Source organism: Hyla sarda, chromosome 3 (assembly GCF_029499605.1).
Source record: "Hyla sarda isolate aHylSar1 chromosome 3, aHylSar1.hap1, whole genome shotgun sequence".
NCBI lineage: Eukaryota > Metazoa > Chordata > Amphibia > Anura > Hylidae > Hyla > Hyla sarda.
This window is the reverse complement of record NC_079191.1, coordinates 401,270,763-401,293,803: the sequence shown is the minus strand read 5'-3', so window position 1 is coordinate 401,293,803 and position 23,041 is coordinate 401,270,763. Positions and strand designations below refer to the sequence as shown.

General features: G+C 41.7%; 1 protein-coding gene across 6 annotated transcripts in view; it reads left to right on the top strand.

Moving 5' to 3' along the window:
- Nucleotides 1-23,041, top strand: part of TTC7A (tetratricopeptide repeat domain 7A) — a 532,144-nt gene that overhangs the window by 150,497 nt on the left and 358,606 nt on the right. For all 6 annotated transcript variants that reach the window (XM_056568084.1, XM_056568088.1, XM_056568085.1 and 3 more), the window contains 2 exons: nt 1,209-1,372; nt 8,004-8,067. In XM_056568084.1, the coding sequence (XP_056424059.1) occupies nt 1,209-1,372; nt 8,004-8,067 (228 nt within the window). The remainder of the gene's footprint in view (nt 1-1,208; nt 1,373-8,003; nt 8,068-23,041) is intronic.

The window sequence follows — 23,041 nt, the reverse complement described above, 5'->3', positions numbered from 1 at the left end:
GAGGACCCAGAGGTCATATTACAGGGAGGAGGGATGCTGATCTTTGCAGTGAATGGAAGTGAATCCAGTGTTATCTCTCTACTGGTGTCACTTTTCACTGTGCTCTTAAAGGAGTACTCTGGTGCAGACTACTCCCGCTCCGTCCTGCCCGGGCTGCAAAAAAAATGAAAATATACCATCCCTCACCTTCCTGGGTTCCCGCGGAGCGCCACTACAGCTGATCGGTTCTCCGCTCCATCTTCTTCATACTTCCGTGTGAACGAAGCGTTACATGGCGCTCAGCCTATTATAGGCCGAGGCAGAACATCGCGGCGGCCAGCGATAGGCTGAGCACCATGTGACGCTTCGTTCACACGGAAGTATGAAGAAGATGGACCGAAGGACCGATCAGCTGTAGTGGCGCTCCGCGGGAACCCAGGAAGGTGAGTGATGGTTTATTTTCATTTTTTTGCAGCCCGGGCTGGACGGAGCAGGAGTAGTCTGCACCAGAGTACTCTTTTAAAGGGGTTATTCAGGATTCAAAATGCAGGCCTAATTTCTATCAAAGACTGCTCCCTGTCTGTCTCCACTTTGGGTGTGGTATTACAACTTGGCACCATTCACTTCAATGGAACTGAGCTGCAGAACCACACCCAACCTGGAGACAGACAGGGAGCAGTCTTTGAATTAAATTATCTCTGTTTTTTAATTCCTGGATAACCATTTTAAGAAAAAGGCATTACTGGGAAAGGACCTGTACAGAACAAGAAGTCTCAGTTTAGTTTTTTTTCCCTAGTGGCCGGAATGAAAACGGCAAGATTTCAGGATTATTATAAAATATAGATAGTAAAATTAAAAATTATAAAAAAACAATATAAAAAAATAGTTTTAACTGGAGTACGTAATAATATAGCAGCATTGGTTCATCCAGATTGCTCAAGTACTGAATGAATCCAGGGCGGTCGTGTGTTCTTTTCCCATCCATCGTATCCAGGCCGGTAACCATGTACATGTGTTGACATTGAACAGGATTTGATAATCTCGTATTCCAGCTATTATTAGGGGCTTAGTCGGGGTTGAGGTTCAACACAAAGAAATCTCTAAACATGATCATTGCTTACACACAATAAATGAGCACAGCAGATTATTCCGGGCTCAGAGGATTACACGTGTATTACATTTGTTTCCCTAATTTTGATATATATATATTTTTTATTATTGTTGACCAGGTGGCCAGCAGGCAGCTGGCTGAAGTTCTGCTCCATTCGTTGAGTGAGAAGTGTTACTGGAGCCCCCTGAAAAGTCCTTTGCCGGAACTGATGGTGAACAGAGAAGAAAGTTCTTTTCCCTACGAGATCCTCAGTCACAAACCACAGATTCATTGTGGAGATCAGTAAGGAGCTTTTGGGACCACACACTATCTTATTATATCAATTTTCCTAAAACTCTGTTATACTATGCCAAACAAAAAAGCATGCTCTACAACAGTCGTCTCCAAACTGTGGACCTCCAGCTGCTGCAAAACTACAACTCCCAGCATCCCCAGACAGCCGTTGGCTGTCCGGGCATGCTGGGAGTTGTAGTTTTGCAAAAACCAGAGGTCCACAGTTTGGAGACCTTTGAGGAGAGTAACAAGACAAAGCCATCTTTTTCTGTCTGGATTGTTCAGGATGTCTTCTCTCCATAAAGGAAAACTGTCAGCTTTCTCCCCCAGCACTAACCAGGGGTACTGGCTGGTAGTGTGGGGGACGCTGATCAGTTTGATATATACCATACCCGTTTCCGCCATTCCGTTTGCCCGTTATCTTCTTTCTTCTTGATATGCAAATTAGCTCCTAACTGGCATGGGCGGGGTTACTGCCTTCATCTGGCACTGTGACGTAACCGCCGCCCGGCTTATGAATATTCATGTTCTCCCTCTTCATCTCCCTCTCCTCCCCGCTGATTTCTGGACTCCACTGCGCTGAAGTGGTTTCCGGGTGTAGACAGGAAGCCGGCGAATACGCAGGGAAGTCCTGAAATCAGCGGGGAGGAGAGGGAGATAAAGAGGGAGAACATGAATATTCATAAGCTGGGCGGCGGTTACATCACAGTGCCAGATGAAGGCAGTAACCCCGCCCGTGCCAGTAAGCAGCTAATTTGCATATCAAGAAGAAAGAAGATAACGGACGAACGGCGCGGCGGATCCGGGTATGGTATGCATCAAACTGATCAGCGTCCCCCCCACTACCAGTACAGCTGGTTAGTACGGGGGGAGCTAGCTGACAGTTTTCCTATAAGTGCTGTTCTAATAAATGGGTTGGGAAATTTTTAAATTATTCAGGGGCCTTATTCAGGACCCTCAAGCAGATCAGATAGTGCCATGAAAGGCCCATAAATTGATGGAGATTTGTGTAATGCTTCATTTCTCCTGGGGTGGGGGGGGGGGGGCACTGCAGGAAAAAATGTAACACATTCGGTTCTCCCACAGATTACAGCTGATTGTAGGGGCGGGGCGGTCAAGTAGTAGGGCACCTTTAGGGTTAACAGGTATGAACAGTCCCTGTTTAATCATGGAGGACACTCATCACCTAGTTGCAGGATGAGTGTCTGATCGATGGGGGTCCCCCCACCAATCATGTGGATACTGTGTCCCACTGGTTGAATGGAACCGGTGGTTGGACTTGCCTGCTGCCACTTCAACTTCTTGGGGCTGAAGGACATGGAGTACAGCACTCAACTATCTTTGTCAGGTCCATAGACTTGAATGGAGTGGCAGGGCGCAAGTCGGACCACTTTTCTTTTCAACCAGTGGGAGACAGGAAGCCAATCGGTGGGGGACCCCAATCGATGAGACGTTCATCCTGCAACTAGGTGATGAGTGTCCTCCATGATTAAACAGGGATTGTTTTATACCTGTTGACCAAAAGTCCTTTAAGTTGTAAAAAGCATTTGTCAAGTTGGCCATACACATTAAAGGGGTGCTCCGGTGGAAATCAATTTTTAAAAATCAACTGGTGCCAGAAAGTTAAGCAGATTTGTAAATGACTTCTGTTTAAAAATCTTAATCCTTCCAGTACTTATCAGCTGCTGTATGCTCCACAGGAAGTTCTTTTCTTTTTGAATTTCCTTTCTGTCTGACCACAGTGCTCTCTGCTGACACCTCTGTCCATGTCAGGAACTGTCCAGAGTAGGAGCAAATCCCCATAGCAAACCTATCCTGCTCTGGACAGTTCTTGACATGGACAGAGGTGTCCGCAGAGAGCACTGTGGTCAGACAGAAAGGGAATTCAAAAAGAAAAGAACTTCCTGTGGAGCATACAGCAGCTAAGTACTGAAAGGATTAAGATTTGTTAATAGAAGTAATTTAAAACTCTGTTTAACTTTCTGCCCACCAGTTGATTTAAAAAAAACGTTTTTCACCGGAGTACCCCTTTGCGATATTTGTCTGCAGAAAAGCCCTTAGATTCATCAAAATCACAACCATCTGATCTAGTTGAAGTAATCTGTGTACAGATCTTCCCTAGGCATGGTGAAAGCTCTGATTTGTTTTGAGAATCTGAACGTTTAGGCTAGGCTCACACTATGGAATTTCCAAGTGAAATTCCAAAATTGGTGTCAATGGGATTCCGCTGCACAGAGCTCACAACGGAATTATAGCAGCCGAGATTTCCGTGGGGGAAATTCTTCCACCAAAAAAAAATATACCTCGGTCATTCTATGGTCCAATTAATTTTCAGTTTTTCCGGACAGAAATTCTGTAGGTTCATAGGATGTCATCAACAATTGTTCCCTGTGGAAGTTTGGCAGATCTATAGAGCATACCACTAACAAACAATGATAAATGTGAGGAAAGATATGTTTGGGTTTAAATATTGTAAATATAGTAGATACATTATAAATAGCTGAAGAGTCTCTCCCAGATCCCCCCCCAAAAAAAATAAAAGGTATCAGAATCTCCATTATCAGGAGAAGATTGTGAATACATACACAGTTAGTATCATTTGAAGTCTATTTGAGATACAGAATAGATGGAGTCAGTCTGGATGGCTTTTTTCATACCTTACCTGAACTATAACACACGTACTGTGTACACTGTGGAGTTTATGGTGCACATTTTATACTGGGCTCGCATCATACCTCCCCCCAAATAAAAATTCTAATTACCCCCCTTAAACCCAACATATTTGGTATTACTGATTTTAGAATTGTTTGACCTTTTATGTTATCACATTTCTGATCCTGTACAGTCAGTGGGGTAAATAATTAAATAGAAAGTGATCAAATGTAAGAACTATGCAAAAGGGGTACTGCCGAAAACTACATCTCACAGTCCAAAAGTGAGCCCTAACACAGCATACAGCACTGCAGGTGACAAAATAAAAATGTCATAGGTGTCAGAACATGACAATGGACAGATATTTCTAAGCATTTATAAATATACATACAGTGGGGATCAAAAGTTTGGGCACCCCAGGTAAAAATTTGTAATAATGTGCATAAAGAAGCCGAGCAAAGATGGAAAAATCTCCAAAACGCATCAAATTACAGATTAGACATTCTTATAATATGTCAACAAAAGTTAGATTATATTTCCATCATTTACACTTTCAAAATAACAGAAAACAAAAAAAATGGTGTCTGCAAAAGTTTGGGCACCCTGCAGAGTTAAAAGCTTGTACTGCCCCCTTTGGCAAGTATCACAGCTTGTAAATGCTTTTTGTAGCAAGCCAAGAGTCTTTCAATTTTTGTTTGAGGTATCTTTGCCTTACAAAAGTCTTCCAGTTCTTTGAGATTTCTGGGCTGTCTGTCACTCACTGCTCTTTTAAGGTCTATCCATAGATTTTCAATTATGTTGAGGTCAGGAGATTGTGAAACCTTCATTTTTAGCCTCTTGATGTAATCCCCCGTGGATTTCGAGGTGTTTTTAGGATCATTATCCATTTGTAGAAGCCATCCTCTCTTTAACTTCAGCTTTTTCACAGATGGCATCAAGTAAGCATCCAAAATTTTCTGAAATTTTATTGAATCCCTTTTTCCTTCTACTCGTGAGATGTTTCCTGTGCCACTCTCTGCAATACAACCCCAAAGCATGATTGATCCACCCCCATGCTTAACAGTTGGACAGAGGGTTTTTTCCATTAAATTCTGTTCCCCTTCTTCTCCAAACGTACCTTTGCTCATTCCAGCCAAAAAGTTCAATTTTAGCCTCATCGGTCCACAGAACTTGTTTCCAAAATGTATCAGGCTTGTCTATATGTTCATTTGCAAAGTTCAAACGCTGATTTTTGTGGTGAGGACGTAGAAGAGGTTTTCTTCTGATGACTCTTCCATGAAGACCATATTTGTACAAGTATCTCTTTATAGTGGAATAGTGTACCACAACTCCAGTGTCTGCCAGATCTTTCTGGAGGGATTGTGCAGTCAAACGTGGGATTTGAATTGTTTTTCTCACAATCCTGCGAGCTGTTCTGTCTGATATTTTTCTTGGTCTTCCAGATCTTGCTTTAACTTCCACTGTTCCTGATGACTGCCATTTCTTAATTACATTCCGAACAGAGGATATTGACAACTGAAAACGTTTTGCTATCTTCTTATAGCCTTCTCCAGCTTTGTGAGCGTCAACTATTTTTAGTTTCAGACTTATAGACAACTGCTTAGAAGAAACTATGGTGCTTATTGTTGGGGCAAGGTCAGATGAGTCTGGGCATTTAAAACCTTTGAGATTGACATCACCTGGTCTTCCCAGATGATGATTGAGAACAATCCATGACACTGGCAGGTCTCAGCTTTGCAAAGGGGGCAGTGTATGCTATAAATTCTGCAGGGTGCCCAAACTTTTGCAGACGCCATTTTTTTGTTTTCTGTTATTTTGAAAGTGTAAATGATGGAAATAAAATCTAACTTTTGTTGACATATTATAAGAATATCTAATCTGTAATTTGATGCCTTTTGGTGATTTTTCCATCTTTCCTTGGTTTCTTTATGCACATTAATAAAAAATTTTACCTGGGGTGCCCGAACTTTTGATCCCCACTGTATATATATTCAAGGTTGTTTCATTGGATCTGTACATTTAGCATGTCAGTTTTTATTGTACAGTGAAGTCCTTTATTGAAAAAGCAAGTGTCCAGTACGGCAAGATTCTTCTGAACAAAATACTTTACTTATAAACATCCACAATACACAGGACAGGTAAAAAGGTGACGCGTTTCGGCCCGGTCACCATGCCATATGAGTAAAGCTCGGTGACTGGGCGGAAACGCATCACATTTTTATCTGTTCTGTGTATTGTGGATTTTTTTTAAAATAAAGTATTTTGTTCAGAAGAATCTTGCCGTACTGGACACTTGCTTTTTCGGTTGCTTTGCCGTGGTAAAGGCCACACCAGTCTGTGCAATGGCAGGACACAGAGGTGAGCTGGCGTACGGCAATTGTTCGCAGTGTAGTCCTTTATATCATGAATTAATAAAAGTACAATGTGTCCTGCAAAAATAAGCTCCATTACAACTCGGTCAGTGGATAACTAAATAAGTTATCAGTCTTCCCAAGGTGACAAGGGAAAAAATGTAATCCAGAAGTCATAATTTTGGGAGTTTGAGAAGGGGTTAATATAAATAAGTAGTTAAACGTAGAATAAAATCTGCAATGCAAACAGTACATGTGAACGTCGCTTAAAAGGGTATTCCTAGCTAGACATTTATGGCCTATCCAGAGAATATGCTGTTATCTATTAGATGGGTGGGATGTCTCAGCTCAAGGACCTATACTAATTTTGAGTTTGAGGACATGTAGCACCCTCCAGCTTGGTAGAGACAGCCAGAGGTGATGGCTGTAGGGTGCATAGAGCCCTTGACATAGGTGCAGATCTAAATGTTGGGACCTGCATCTTTCAGACATTTATGGAATATTCTGTGGAAGAAAATACCTCATTCAGGAGCTTCCATATAACTTTTATGGTCTTTAGCAGCAAATCTGCCTAGCTGTGTAGAACCACCATATATACCGTTCATAAGATTCCGATAGCGGGGTGACAGCTCCTAGACATCTTCCCTGAAACTCAGTATGCAAGTAGAAAAAAAGTAGATTGTGAAGCTAATAGGTCCTCTTTATTAGAACATCATTAAAACATGCCGAGGGAGAGGATAGAGAGATGTGGTCAGCGTAAGCTGACTGACCGGCCAAGGCCGGTCAGTCAGCTTACGCTGACCGCATCTCTCTACCCTCTCCCTCGGCATGTTTTAAAGGGGCACTCCTGTGAAAAACTTTTTTTTTTTTTTTTTAAATTAACTGGTGCCAGAAAGTTAAACAGATTTTTAAATTACTTCTATTAAAAAATCTTAATCCTTCCTGTACTTATTAGCTGCTGAATACTACAGCGGAAATTCTTTTCTTTTTGAAACACAGAACTGTCTCCTGACATCACAAGCACAGTGCTCTCTGCTGACATCTCTGTCCATTTTATGAACTGTCCAGAACAGCATATGTTTGCTATGGGAATTTCCTTTTACTCTGGACAGTTCCTAAAATGGACAGAGATGTCAGCAGAGAGCACTGTGCTCATGATGTCAGCAGAGAGCTCTGTGTTTCAAACGGAAAAGAATTTCCACTGTAGTATTCAGATGCTAATAAGTACAGGAAGGATTAAGATTTTTAATAGAAGTAATTTACAAATCTGTTTAACTTTCTGGCACCAGTTGATTTAAAAAAAAAAAAAGTTTTTCACCGGAGTACCCCTTTAAAGTAAAGCAGTAGGTTGTCGGAATGTCACATTTACTAGATTCCCTTACATAGCTAACATGTGACTGAAGGTTTTCGCTCTACAGATAAGCAGCTTGTTTTTCTTTAATGTAAATCACCTTGAGCTAATTTTCAGAGTGTTCGCCATTGCCATGGTACAGGCTCTTATCATTGTTAGGTATGTGGTGCCCAGTATTAGGTGGCACATGAATCATGCATGGCTTGTTTTCTGTTACTGGTCTCTGATATAACACTTGTGTGACTTCAGTATATAACCTAATTCTTTGCCTTGTGTTTGTTTATAGCCTGTACTGCCCACAGGACAACATTGAGGAGGCTCTCCTGCTTCTTTTGATCAGCGAATCTATGGTAAGCGATCACCCGCCTTGACAATATTCCTATCATACCTTGCGTTGTTTCATCGCTTCAGTTAAAGGGATTGTCCAGTTTAGAAAACTAATCTTCCTATATTCCATTAGAGCATTCTGGGTTAATAGAGTGGGGTTCCTTGTGAAGAATCCTTTTCTCTAGACCAAAATAGAGAGCCTCTACAAGGAGTGTCTCTGGCTCTGGAGGACCCGTCCTGTCCTGCATTACACAGACAACCCACTGATTTGAATGGGTACTGTGTAATGCTTAGCTTCTCCTCTGGTGTCGCTGCAGGGAATATGAGCACCTGCTACCACCAAAGTTTCCCCTCACATTACCACTGATGGTTGTGGCGGCCAGAAGTGGGACACCCTGACATCTTTTCATTGGCAAGGGACACATCTAAAAAGTAGGGTTTGTCCGAAAATGCAAAACCCTTTTAAAGCATTCTTGTCATTTCAGGTGCCTTTTAGTTGTGCTATGTGTACATGAGGATCAGCACTATTTCTGGTTATATAATTTGCTTATGGTATTTATCAGCAGATTTCTGCTCTTCAGGTTCCATCTATAATTTGAAGTTCTCCCAGAGCTGGTGGGCGGAGCTCCATCCCCACTCCATACACTTGTATTGCTTATCTTGCAGGCACAGGATAAAGCTGAGCTTTATTTTTCTGAGAAGACCACTTAAGGGTGTACTCTGGTGGAAAACAATGTTTTTAAATCAACTGGTGCCAGAAAGTTAAACAGATCTGTAAATTACTTCGATTTAAAAATCTTAATCCTTCCAGTACTTATCACCTGCTGTATGCTCCACAGGAAGTTATATTATTTTTGAATTTCTTTTCTGTCTGACCACAGTGTTCTCTGCTGACACCTCTGTCCATGTCAGGAACTGTTCAGAGCAGGAGGAAATCCCTATAGCAAACCACTTCTGTTCCGGACAGTTCCTTACATAGACAGAGGTGTCAGCAGAGAGCACTGTGGTCAGACAGAAAATAATTCCAGAAAGAAATACACTTCAATGTGGAGCATACAGCAGCTGATTATAGCTTATAAGATATATTACAATGTTTCTTATATTCGCTTGTACTATTGATCAATGCAAAGTTTGTTCAAATGACAGTACCTATTTAAATTGAAGTAGAAAACCAGATACAACATAATATTGTGCATCCAGTCTGCATGATACAGAACGTAGGTGTAAATCAATCAATATAAAACTCAATGGCCCTGATTTACATGTTTTGTCGGGTTGTGCACCAGATTCTGGCTCATTGCAGCAGAAATGAAAAAACCCGACCAGCTCTCCATTTTACAGGGAAAACCCGAAAAAGAGGCGTGGTCGTCGGGAAAACAGGGCGTGGGCACAGAAAAGGGGGCGTGCCTCCGACATTTTCATAAAAAGCCGACATATTTAAGGTTTCCACAGAAAATGTGGTGGATTTGAGCTGAGGAAAACTCTACAGATCAGAGCATGTGTAAAAAAAAAAAAGCAAAATGTCGGGGGGGGAAAAATTGCAGGGAATTAAAGGGGTACTCCGGTGGAACACATATTGTTTTTTAAATCAATTGGTGCCAGAAAGTTAAACAGATTTGTAAATCACTTCTATTAAAAAATCTTTACCCTTCCAGTACTTTTTAGCAGCTGTGTGCTACAGAGGAAATTCTTTTCTTTTTGAATTTTTTTTTTGTCTTGTCCACAGTGCTCTCTGCTGACACCTGATGCCCGTATCAGGAACTGTCCAGAGCAGGAGAAAATCCCCATTGCAAATCTATGCTACTGTGGACAGTTCCTGACACAGATAGAGGTGTCAGCAGAGAGCAATGTGGACAAGACAAAAAAGAAATTCAAAAAGAAAAGAATTTCCTCTGTAGCATACAGCTGCTAAAAAGTGCTGGAAGGGTAAAGATTTTTTAATAAAAGTCATTTACAAATCTGTTTAACTTTCTGGCACAAGTTTATTTAAATATATATATATATATATATATATATATATATATATATACATATATATGTTTTTCACCGTAGTACCCCTTTAAAAACTGTGTAAACAAATTGTAACTAATAAACAATTTACTCCCAAAAAATATGCAACATATCAGAATACAATGGCTGGTCCGGTATATAGGATTATCAGATGTCGGATGACAGAACACCCTTGCGGGTTTTCCCATCGAAATCTGCCGGAATATATATCTGAGCTATTCGTTTTTACTGTTGTCCATTTATATGAATCCTATATATACCAGACCAACCATTGTATTCTGATATGTTGCACATTTTTTGGGGAGTAAATTGTTAATTAGTTAGAATCTATAGCTAGCAGTTTTATATGTATTCTTTTATGCCAATAACTGTACTACCCTTATCACAGTGATAGGGTAGCAGTTCATATACTTACCATATTTTCATCTTTTTAATAAAATTCATTTGTACTTGAAACACGGTCTCTCTACAAATCATTTATAACTCACTATATATATATATATATATATATATATATATATATATATATTTTAGTCATTAGGTACCAGTTCTTTTAGTTCTTGATACGTCCATGAGGTCTGGATTCATTATTATTATTATTTTTTTTTGTTTCTAGTATTTTTTTCACTATAGGGTATTGGTGAACATTGCCCAATTTTTACTTCTTTTCTTTAACCTGTTTTCTGCCTAAGGTAGTAGCGGTAGCAGTTGATATAAATTTGCTTTCACCAGTGTTTCCCAACCATTTTTCCTCTAGCTGTCGCAAAACTACAACTCCCAGCATGCCCGGGCAGCCTTTGGCTGTCCGGGCATGCTGGGAGTTGTAGTTTTGTGACAGCTGGAGGCACCATGTTTGGGAAACACTGGCTTATACTTTGGACAATTCCTGATTGGTAGAAGGCTTCCTTGACAATGAGCAGATCAGAGGCAATCAGTAAGAATAGCCTGGCAGTAAGTGTTCAGTTTCTCTGCAGCGCCACCACAGGGTTGTTTGGGTAAGGCGGGACAGGTCCTCCAGAGCAAGCCATGCTCTCTGGATCCACTCTACACTCTGGCCCAGAGATAAGGAGAGGATACTGGAGAGAACTTTGAACCCCTACTAACTCATAAATCACTAAAAAGGTATATGAAAATGGGTTTGCTAAACTAGACAACCGCTTTAAAGGGGTTATCCAGGAAAAAACTTTTTTTTGTATATCAACTGGCTCCAGAAAGTTAAACAGATTTATAAATTACTTCTATAAAAAAATCTTAATCCTTTCAATAATTATCAGCTGCTGAAGTTCAGTTGTTTTTTTCTGTCTGGAAACAGTGCTCTCTGCTGACATCTCTGCTTGTCTCGGGAACTGCAAAGAGTAGAAGAGGTTTGCTATGGGGATTTGCTTCTAAACTGGGCTGTTCCCGAGACACGTGTCATCAGAGAGCACTTAGAAAAGGACAACTTAACTTCAGCAGCTCATAAGTACTGAAAGGGTTAAGATTTTTTAATAGAAGTAATTTACAAATCTGTTTAACTATCTGGAGCCAGTTGATATATATATATAAAAAAAAGTTTTTTTCCTGGATAACCCCTTTAAGGCTTGGATTACTCTTGACATATTTATTATTACAGCCAGATGTTAGCTGGGAGTTGATAGGGAAATATGAAACACCAAACTCAAATAGCTTTTTTTTTTTTTTTATTGGCATCCTTTTAAATTTGTATGGTGTTTTTTAGGCTTAGGTGCAATTTTCCATCATGGCAGCATGCTGAGGGTATGGCATTTTGTCATGAAAAAGCGCAATGTGTATACTATACAGTCGTTACTTTCCTGGTGCCCCCAATGTCCAAGAAAGAATCACATAAATTGTAATGAAAACGCACAGGTGGTAAAATGTCAAAGAAAAAACGTGGCTGACCATGATTTTCAGTCTGAGGCCAAAGTTGGAGGCACTTGGAAAAAAAAACACATGTAGTCACTAACTGACTACAGTCAGGTCCGTGTGGCAGTGAATAGTGCCTGTTCATGCATAAATAGGATTGCAGCCAATTTGAGATCATATCTGTGCAGGGACAGGCAAGGTCACCATTCGCTCCTATGTCTCACACGGACTCGATCGTAGTCAGCTAGTGACTACATTCAGGCTATTTTCCAAGCTTATCCGAATTTTGACCCAGAATAAAAATAGCTGGGTGAATGGGTCGGTACCTGTCCATGCACAGATACGATTTCTGAAGCTTAAATTGGCTGCAATTGAATCTCTACACAGTCAGGCACGGACGCCATTCACTCCTATGACCCGCACGGACCCGATCTTAGTGTATGTTCTGTTTTGTGTGCAGATTTTAGCTCGGGAATTCCGCTGCGTGAACCTTAACATTGGTGTGAATGGGCCTTCCGCAAATCCATCCACACTACCAAATTGATCTGCTGAAAGAATGAACATGTTTATTCTTTTGGCTTAATTCCGCTCTGACTGTATTGCCGTCTGTGGTGACGTCGTAGGTCCGTGCGGATTTGCCGCCGCCAGAAGGAATCTCCATGCGGAATTTCTGATCGGAATTGTGCGAGCAGAGATTCCGTAGTGTGAACATAACCTTAGTCAGCCATTTTAGTTCCGGGTCAAAAGTTGGACCAAAGTTGGAAAATGACTTGAACATAGTTACTAAGGAGGAGATTTGTCAAGACCTATGCAGAGGAAAAGTTTCCCAGCTGCCCATAGCAACCAATCAGATCGCTTCTTTCATTTTGCAGAGGCCTTCTCAAAAATGAAATAAGCCATCTGATTGGTTGCTATGGGCAACTGGTCAACTTTTCCTCTGCACAGGTTTTGATAAATCTTCCCATAACTGACTACAATTGGGTCCGTGGAGGCCATAGGAATGAATTGTGTTTGTGCCTGTTCGTGCACATGTGGTGACCCAGTACAGAATCACATGTTCTTCTGTACTCCTGCCCATCCTGTGTGGCAGATGCTGCTCAATGTCTGTCATGGGTCCACTCTCCTCAAAACTCTCCATAATGCACTATAAAATATACTGTCACATAAGGGTTAATGTATTTGTATTTTCTAGGCACTTGTTGCCTTAAATCTCTTGTTGCTAAGGACCTTGTTGTTTAGGGGAGTATGCAGTGGTAAAAATGTGACTTATCCAGCCAATGGGATCCCTCTAAATTCCTCCCAAATATAGTGAGGTCAGAGTTCAGTTCTCTCTTAGTGCTGTTTGGTGAAGAGTGAAGTCTGTCCGTGAGATGGATCTGAAAGGAGGCCTGAGGCCTAAGTCCAGCAACCACGCATCTACTACAAGTTAACCCTACTACCCACGTGACTGCGGACAAGTCATAGCCTGGTGGTAAGCCTACAGTCTTAGGGATATTACACAAGTCAAGTCAGCAAGTTAGTCAAGTCCAAGTCTCTAAAGTATAGTGTGGGCTGAATCAGTCATATACAGCACAATCAACTATAAGTCCCAGCAAGCCAATAAGCTTCCCTAAGTTCACCCTGCAACTCCTTCACGCTGATCTGAGCTGTAACGGATTGTACATTTTTTCCAACCTCAGTAAAGCAAGTCAATTAACCATAACCTTGCGTCGGAGTGATTATTTGCCCCGTGCCTAGCACAGGTATAGCTGGCCTACCTCGGGTAGTGTATAGGTCAACCACACCCTGGCGTCACGATAAGGTTTACACATTACCCCATCCGACACCACACACAGATACAATTGCAGCCCATTTGGGCTTCAGGAATTGTATCTGTGCCACAGAGGCACCAATTGTGATGTGAACGCGGCCTAAGAGAAGTCACAGGTCCTGGTCGGTTATGTCCATCCTCTAATAATCTTGAACATATTAGTCATTTGGACCTACCCGCTCCTGTTGCAGGATAATATGCTGTAAGAAAAGATAAAATCGTCTTTCCCATCAGTGATAGTGCAGGGATGTGGTGATATCCTCCTAGCAGCAGGATGCCACTTTGAAGTATGTGACATTAGCAGGATTCACACAATATGGCACAGGGAGTAGATTGTCAGCACTTTCCCCAGTGCACACAAGCTCCTGCTCGCGGAATCGTCACCTTGGAGATATATTTATAAGCGCATATGTTTGCCATACTGAGATTTTGCATTCAGCAATGTTTTAATATTCTTTTGTGACCAGTAATAGACTACCAAATGTCTCTGGTGTGACATGTCGCACTGACTAATCCTGTTTGCATGTAACAGACGGGGGGGGGAGCAAACTTCTTATTTTTTTTATTTTTGAGGGGTGCGTGTGTATAAAAATATCAATTGAAAATATCATTCACCAATATTCTCTTTTATTAACCTATTATTTGTGCGGTTGTGTGTGGATAACATTAGAAGTTCCATGGAGATTAAATGGAGTGGAGGTTAAGTGTGTGCGCTGCTGCTTTATTCCCCTAGGGAACAAGTAATCGCCATTCTTGGTTCTGTGGATGGGTGATAACTTTAAATCTTGGGATAACCCTCTTTAGGCTATGTTCACTTGGCAAAATGTCTGCTATTCCGCCCAGAAAAACAGAGTGCGGATCTTTCGGCAGAATTTAAACAGAATTCCAGCTGAATTAAGTGGAATTTCTGTGCTTTAAACACATTCCGCATGAACTCAGAGTTCCATTATCTTTAATGGGGCTCTGAATGGAATTTTGCAAAATGTAAAACATTTCTTATAATTTTGCAGAATCCGGAATGCGGAATTTCCCTATTGAAGTTAATATGCACAAAAATTTGTGGAATTCCTCCATATAAACTTAACCTTAAGGGTACGTTCACACGGGCGGATTTTTTTGCGGGTTTCCCGCTGCGTATTTCAAAGTGGGCGGGCTCTTCTCGGCTGTCCGCAGCAGATTTTCCGTGGCGGAATTTACGCTGCGGAAAATCCACCGCAAGCCCCATTGAAGTCAGTAGGGAATGCAGAGGATTTTCCACAGTGTAAATTCCATCGTGGAAAATCTGCTGCGGACAGCCGAGAAGAGCCCGCCCACTGTCAAATATGCAGCGGGAAACTCGCAAAAAAATCCACCCGTGTGAACGTACCCTTAGGGTAAGATTACACACACATAAATCTGCAGCAGAAAATTGCTGTCCGGACATGCTGGGGGTTGTTGGTTTCCAACAGCTGGGGGTCCTTAGTTTGGAGACCACTGTTTTCGGATGAAGCACTCATGGATGTCATGTCCAGTGTTCCACTATCATATAGCCGTGGGGTTTATGTTGTTGTTATATTGCTCCTGGCTCTGGAGAATTCATGAATTGTTTTTTTTACTTCTTTCTCTCCTTTTGTATGTAAACCTCTCTCCTCGTGGTAAATCGGGTCGCTGCACACATATAATTGTTTCTTACAAAGAAAGAAAATTAACTGAGGAGTGAGAAAGCGAGACAACAACAAGGAAAAATTATAATAAATGAAGTGCAAAAGCATTGTTTTTACACTGCTCTGTGCCCAGAGTTTTCATATAAGGTGCACTAGGAGGTGTAACTTGTAGCTTCTAGGTTTTGAGGTTTTGATGCAAAATCTGCTACAGGGCCTTATGTACCAAGTATAATACTGGTCTTTTAAAGGGGACATGTGCTTTGGTGCCCCCTTAGGCAACTGCTACCTCTGCACCCCCTATAGCCACGCCCCTGTGTACACATAATCCTTTAAGCACAGCCCCATATTGTCGTGAATCCAGCCAAGCGTCCTCCTCACAGATCTGGCTTCAGGAATCCCTGATCATCAGCTGTTACTGCAGAGGAAATTTGCAGCCGGCATTTATTCACATAAATGGACATCTGTGTAATGAGTGGGAGCCACTGATATTTAGGTTAAATTCACACAATGTAAAATTTTCGCTGCTTATTAAAGGGTAATATTGTTAAGCCCCAGTGTGAGGTAAAAACGAATGACTGCTCCCCCTGGGTGGTTGTGTAGCTTCGTACACAACAATGATGATAGCATACAAATGGTAGGTCGTCTGCTGCCCGTTGGTCACTGGTATATGCAATGGACAGGGATGGCTTTGAGGAGGGACCCGACTCAAACAGTGCTGACCGACCACAGCAAGGTATGGAGGATAAAAGAGGATTTTATTGACCAAGATGCAACGCGTTTCACTACACTTGCGCAGCTTCCTCAGGAAGCTGCGCAAGTGCAGTGAAACGCGTTGCATCTTGGTCAATAAAATCCTCTTTTATCCTCCATACCTTGTCGTGGTCAGTCAGCGCCGTTTGAGCCGGGTCCCTCCTCAGAGCCATCCCTGTCCATTACATTCCCTTTAAAGGGGTACTCCGGTGAAAATTTTTTTTTTTTTTTTTAATCAACTGGTGCCAGAAAGTTAAACAGATTTGTAAATTACTTCTGTTAAAACATCTTTATCCTTCCTGTATTTATTAGCTGCTGAATACTACAGTGGAAATTCTTTTCCGTTTGAATCACAGAGCTGTCTGCTGACATCATGAGCACAGTGCTCTCTGCTGACATCTCTGTCCATTTTAGGAACTGTCCAGAGTAAAAGGAAATCCCCATAGCAAACATATGCTGTTCTGGACAGTTCCTAAAATGGACAGAGATGTCAGCAGAGAGCACTGTGCTCATGATGTCAGCAGAGAGCTCTGTGTTTCAAAAAGAAAAGAATTGTAGTATTCAGCAGCTAATAAGTACAGGAAGGATTAAGATTTTTTAATAGAAGTAATTTACAAATCTGTTTAACTTTCTGGCACCAGTTGATTTAAAAAAAAAAAAAAAAAAAAAGTTTTTCACCTGAGTACCCTTTTAAGGCTGGGTTTACACAGCATAAAATGTGGCGCATATTTAGATTTTTTTTTAAACTATTAGAGTCTGATATTGAGACATAGAGGGGAATTTATCAAACAATTTAGATGGCTTTTTTATGTCTAAATTTGTCGCAGGAAAAGTCGCAGGCTGGTCCCGTGCGACTTTTCCTGCATCATTTCTTTTAGACTGTTTAATTGTTATGACCATGAAGTGATCTGATTTAGATCATTTTATGCAGTGGTCTCTAATTTATCATGTGCAATTTAATTGCGAAAAGTCGCAAAAAAAAGTCGCACAGACCAGATATAGAAGAAATCACAGGGCATTTCAACCCTGCCCTATATCACTCCATGCGACAAGTGTATTAAGCTCCAAGCAACTTGTAATACAATTGTCGCACAGCCTGATACTGCTCTTCGAAATATAACCAGAGCAGTTCAGCGGGCATTCAAGTCCGTGCGTCAATTGATAAATTTGGCGTACGGCTGCCACTTTCCCCGCAACTTTTTGCATCTAAACTGAACTAAAAGCAAGTTCAGTTTTGATAAATGCCCCTCATAGTCTCTGGCAGGGGATGATGTCATTTTGTAATTCCCTCAAAGTCAGATGAACCAGGACACACATTAAAGGGGTTATCCAGGAAAAAACTTTTTTTATATATCAACTGCCTCCAGAAAGTTAAACAGATTTGTAAATTACTTCTATTAAAAAATCTTAATCCTTTCAGTACTTATGACCTGCTGAAGTTGAGTTGTTGTTTTTTTTCTGTCTAAGTGCTCTCTGATGACACGTGTCTCGGGAACCGCCCAGTTTAGAAGCAAATCCCCATAGCAAACCTCTTCTACTCTGTGCAGTTCCTGAGACAAGCAGAGAGCACTGTTGCCAGACAGAAAACAACAACTTAACTTCAGCAGCTGATAATTATTGAAAGGGTTAAGATTTTTTAATAGAAGTCATTTACAAATCTGTTTTAACTTTCTGGAGCCAGTTGATATAAAAAAAAATAAAAAAAAAAGTTTTTCCCTGGAATTCCCCTTTAAGTCAAGTAACTTTGAGTCATACTGGTGGTCACATTACCCAGGTACAGTAATGAAACACATGGATGCAGCTGTGCTGGAATAAAACAAATAGCACTGTCCGACTAGTGATGGTAAGTGTGTTTTGATATGGGCAAAACAAAAAAATAGAATAAAACAAAACTATATAAATATATATATATATATATATATATATATATATATATATATATACGCACATTTACTTCCGGGTTGTGTTTTCTTGTCTTGTTTTGTCCCATTTCATGCATTACGGTAGCGGGGTTAAGCCCACTTTTTTTGCAAATCTCTGTTTTTGTACCATCTCCTGAATAAGACAAGCTTTGTTACAGAATACGGTAATATCCAAATAGTTTGTAAGCCTATTAATTCTGTACAATAACAATATGCCCTATTAGAGCGTTTGTTATATAACATAATAATCAACACAAATAGCCGAGGATTTTCTGGATTAAGGAGCAGTTACACTGCTGGATGTTTTCCACATAACACAAATGATTTTTTATTTGCAGCTTTATTTCACATAGAATTGTCTGCTCGCTGGAGCTTAATAGAATACAATCTAGAGCGCTCTGCAATTGGAATGAGTGATGAGAGTTGTAGTACCGATGGCATTCATGTTGTATGTTGCGTAAGAGACCAGTTTGGGTGTCAAAGCATGCTGGGAGTTGCAGTTTTCCAACAGATAGCCGTTTTTCAACCAGCATGCCTCCAGCTGTTGCAAAACTACAACTCCCAGTATTCCCGGACAGCCTTTGGAGGCACACCCATCGGGAAACACTGAGCTAGAGAGCCACAAGTTGTAAACCACTTAATGGCCGTACTTTAGCATATATTCGCAAAAACTATATCAAATATTGATTGTATGTGTTTACCTAAACCAGTTCGGGTGTTAAAGCATGCTGGGAGTTGTAGTTTTCCAACAGCAAGACAGTGTTCGCCACTACCTGTTGCAAAACTACATTTTCCAGCATGCATGGGCAGCCAAAGGCTGTCCGGGCATACTGGGAGTTGCAGTTTTGCAACAGCTGGAGGCCCACAATTTGGGAAACACTGAGCTAGAGAGCCAATGGTTACATGCAACTTGATCGACCTATGTAGACATATTCGCAAAGACTATATAAAATATTGGTTTCTTAGCGCCAACTAATCATTTTCAGGTAGTATTTTTATGCACTTGTTCTTATAAAGTTAGTCACTGTCTTCGTTTCCCGCCCCGATGTCCATCTTGTTATCGGATTGCCCATACAAGGGTAGAGCTTAGGCAAATGTGTCCCAGAATGCACGTTTCTGGGCCATTTTGTGGCCATTAATGGGGGAGAATTATCAACACCTGTGTAGAGGAAGAGTGGTGAGGTTGCCCATAGCAACCAATCCGATTGCTTCTTTCATTTTTAAAGAGGCCGGTCAAAAATGAAAGAAACAATTTGATTGGTTTCTATGGGCAGCAGCTCCACCCTTCCTCTACACAGGTTTTGGATAATCTCCACTATGTTTAAGAGTGAGATTTAAGGTTTTATGTTCACACTGGAATCCGTGGCGATCCCAACGTTCCGGAATCGGCGCTTATCTGCGCTGCAGTTTTTCACAGACATAAGCGCCGTGCTATTGCAAAATGAACTTCTCTTGGCGGATTCCAATTCCTCGTCGAAACTTCCGCTACAGAACTTCCAAAGTGTGGACTAAGCAGCGGATTCCTATTGTGTGAACTAGGGCTGCACGATATGGGGAAAATGTGCGATTGCGATTTTGGGCCTAAAAATTGCGATTTCGATATGCGATGTGATGCGATATAATAAAAAAAAATGGTGAAATCCCCCCATTTCATATCCAATCGCCACCATTTCACACCTACCTACCCATTTTATGCCCACCACCGCCCATTTCACATCTCCCCCCCCTTGTCACATTCTCCCCCCTGTCACATCCCCCCCGTCACATTCTCCCCCCTGTCACATCCCCCCCCCGTCACATTCCCCCCCCGTCACATTCTCCCCCCCGTCCCATCTCCTCCCCCTTTGTCACATTTTTGCACTACAGCAATACAGTAGGTTTCCCGGTTTTCAAATCTTCCGCGGGAAACCTAGTGTGTTTGCTGCCGAAAAAGCCCTTTCCCCATCAGCCAATCACTGGCGTGAAACCACTGCGGCCAGTGATTGGCTGAAAAGGGAAAGGTCCTACTAGTTGAATGGTGAAGAGAGGACACCCCGTACCGCACGGAGGGAACGGCATCTGCAGGGACTGGGAGTAGGTGAGCAGAAGGTTTATTTTTTATTTTTCTCCCTGCACCCTTTTATTTAGCTCAGTGTTTTTCTAGCAGGGTGCCTCCAGCTGTTGTGAAACTACTACTCCCAGCATGCCCGGACAGCCTTTGCCGGTCCGGGCATGCTGAGAATTGTAGTTTTGCAACAACTGGAGGCACCCTGGTTGGGAAACACTGACTTTTAGTGCTGTATTTATCGGTGTATAACACACACTGGCGTATAACACACACACCCATTTTAACAGAGAAATTTATGTAAAAAATAAATAAATATAATATAAATGACTTGGACTAAATGCCACATCATCCCCCCAACTTTGATTTCTTCTGCACCTCAGTTTGGTCCCGTCCCCTCCAGTGCCACATCATTCCTTCCCTTTTATCAGTCCCTGTGCCACATTTACCCCTCTCATCGCCACCCCCCATGTCTTATAATCCCCCCCTCATCATTTCCCCCTGTGTCATCATCCCCCCCTTCATGTTCCTCCAATGCCATTCTTCCCATGCCTCATCATTTCCCCTTTTCCCCTGCTTTATATATATATATATATATATATATATATATATTTTTTTTTTCCCTACCTCCCCAACTCCCTCATCTCTTCCCCCTCCCTCATCACTCACCCCCCCCCCCCCCCCGATTTTTGTATATTTTTTTATTTTCCCTCCCTACCTCCCCCCTCCCTCATCACTTCCCCCCCCCCTGCTTTTTATATTTTTTATTTTCCCTACCTCCCCCCTCCCTCATCATTCCCCCTTTTCCCCTGCTTTATATATATATATATATATATATATATGTATGTATATATATATATATATATATATATATATATATATATATATATATACTTGAAAAAGCCAGCGTGAGGCTGGTGAAACGTTGTCTATTGGAATAAACCTTGCACCGTGATTTTCAAGCTGTGGTGTGCTGCATCTATTTGTTTTTTATGGATTAAGGAACCGGCGACCGAGGCTCCAAGTATGCTTGCACCCCGTTCAAAATTACCTATTTATCTTGATGTGCTGTTCATATTTGGACTTTATATAATATATATATACATTTTTTCCCTACCTCCCCCCCTCCCTCATCACTCACCCCCCGATTTTTCTATATTTTTATTTTCCCTCCCTACCTCCCCCTCCCCCTCCCTCGTCACTCCCCCCCCGCTTTTTATATTTTTTCTTTTCCCTACCTCCCCCCTCCCTCATCACTTCTCCCTTTTCCCCTGCTTTTTATATATTTTTTTACTTTCACTTGGCTGCGCTTCAGCAGGCCAGGTCAGACGGTGGGTCTTGCGGGCTATGTGGTCAGTGAAACAGATGAATGACGTCCTCTCCCGGCTCCTCTGCGCGGCATCAGTGACATCACTTTTCATTTCCTGCAGTCGCTGCACTCCGAACTCTGACTCGCGGCGGATGAAATGAAAAGTGACGTCACTGATGCCGCGCAGAGGAGCCGGGAGAGGATGTCATTCATCTGCTTCATGACCACACAGCCCGCAAGACCCGCCGTCTGACCTGGCCTGCCGAAGCGCAGCCAAGTAGGGAAAAAAAAAAAAAAAGCAGGGGAAAAGGGCGAATGATGAGGGAGGGGGGGAGGCAAGGAAAATTAAAAGCACAACAGGGAGGAGCTGCCCCTGGTCACTGATTTAAAGTGGCCGCGGTTGGGCTGCTAATACTTCTCAAGCAGCCGCTACTGCGGCCGCTTTAAATCAGTGACCAGAAGATTTATCGGCATTTATCGTCCGATAAATATGGGTATTTACATTTGTTCATTTTTTTTTACCTGCTCTGGCCGGCCCCGCCACGGGAGCCGGCCCGAGCAGATAATCGCATGTTTTCCCAGGGGGCCGTATCGCTATATCGCAAAAAGCAAAAATCGCAATTCGATTGCTTTTGCGATATATCGTGCTGCCCTAGTGTGAACTTATTAACAGAATCCTTGCGGATATTCTGAGTGGATTCTCCGTAGTGTGAACAGGTCCCTAAAATATGCCATGAATGCAACATGTTGCTAGTGGATTCCACTTGGGAAAAATTCATCAAAACTTGCACAAAGAAAAAAAAATATATATATAAAAAAAATAAAATGAAGTGGTTTCCCATAGCAACCAATCAGATCAATGCTTTCAGTTTCTAAAATGTATGTCAAAAGCTAGAGCTTAAGATTGATTAGTTGCTCTGGGCAACTGCTCCATATTTTTCCCCCCTCCTGCCAGTTTTGATACATTTCCGTCACCCTACCCCTCCCCATACTGTTTGCAGTATATTCCATATTTAGTTGAATGCAAGATCAGGGGATTGGTTGCCATAGCAACTATTCCAGTTCCAGGTCTTATTTTTCAGAGATTGCTTTGAGAAGGAAAGAAGTAACCTAATTGGTTGCTATGGTAACTGCTCCTCTTCTCGTTTGCACCAGTTTCATATATATCCCCCTTCAGTATATTAGTATACGCGGTACCGCTGAATGTATGGTTGGGTTGTGACATTGTATACATTGTATGTATTTTTTATAGTCTGACTTGTGCATTAATTACTAATAAAATGTTGTTTGATTGTTTCCTTAGTTGCTTTATAGTCAAACTAAACCAATACAGCTTTATGGTCTATTCACACGTACAGTATCCGGTGCAGATTTTACGTGCACATTTGATGCGCAGGATTTTCTGCTGCAGATTTCAATGTAAACTGAACACAGTTTGAAATCCTGCGCATCAAATCTGCGCAGAATACTGCAAGTGTAAATAGACCCTTAATGTTCATGTCTTTTACTATGCACATTGGGGGCGATTCATCAAAACCTGTGCAGAGAAAAGTTGACCAGTTGCCTATAGCAACCAATCAGATCGCTTCTTTCATTTTTAAAAGGGCCTCTAAAACATAAAATAAGCGATCTGATTGGTTGCTATG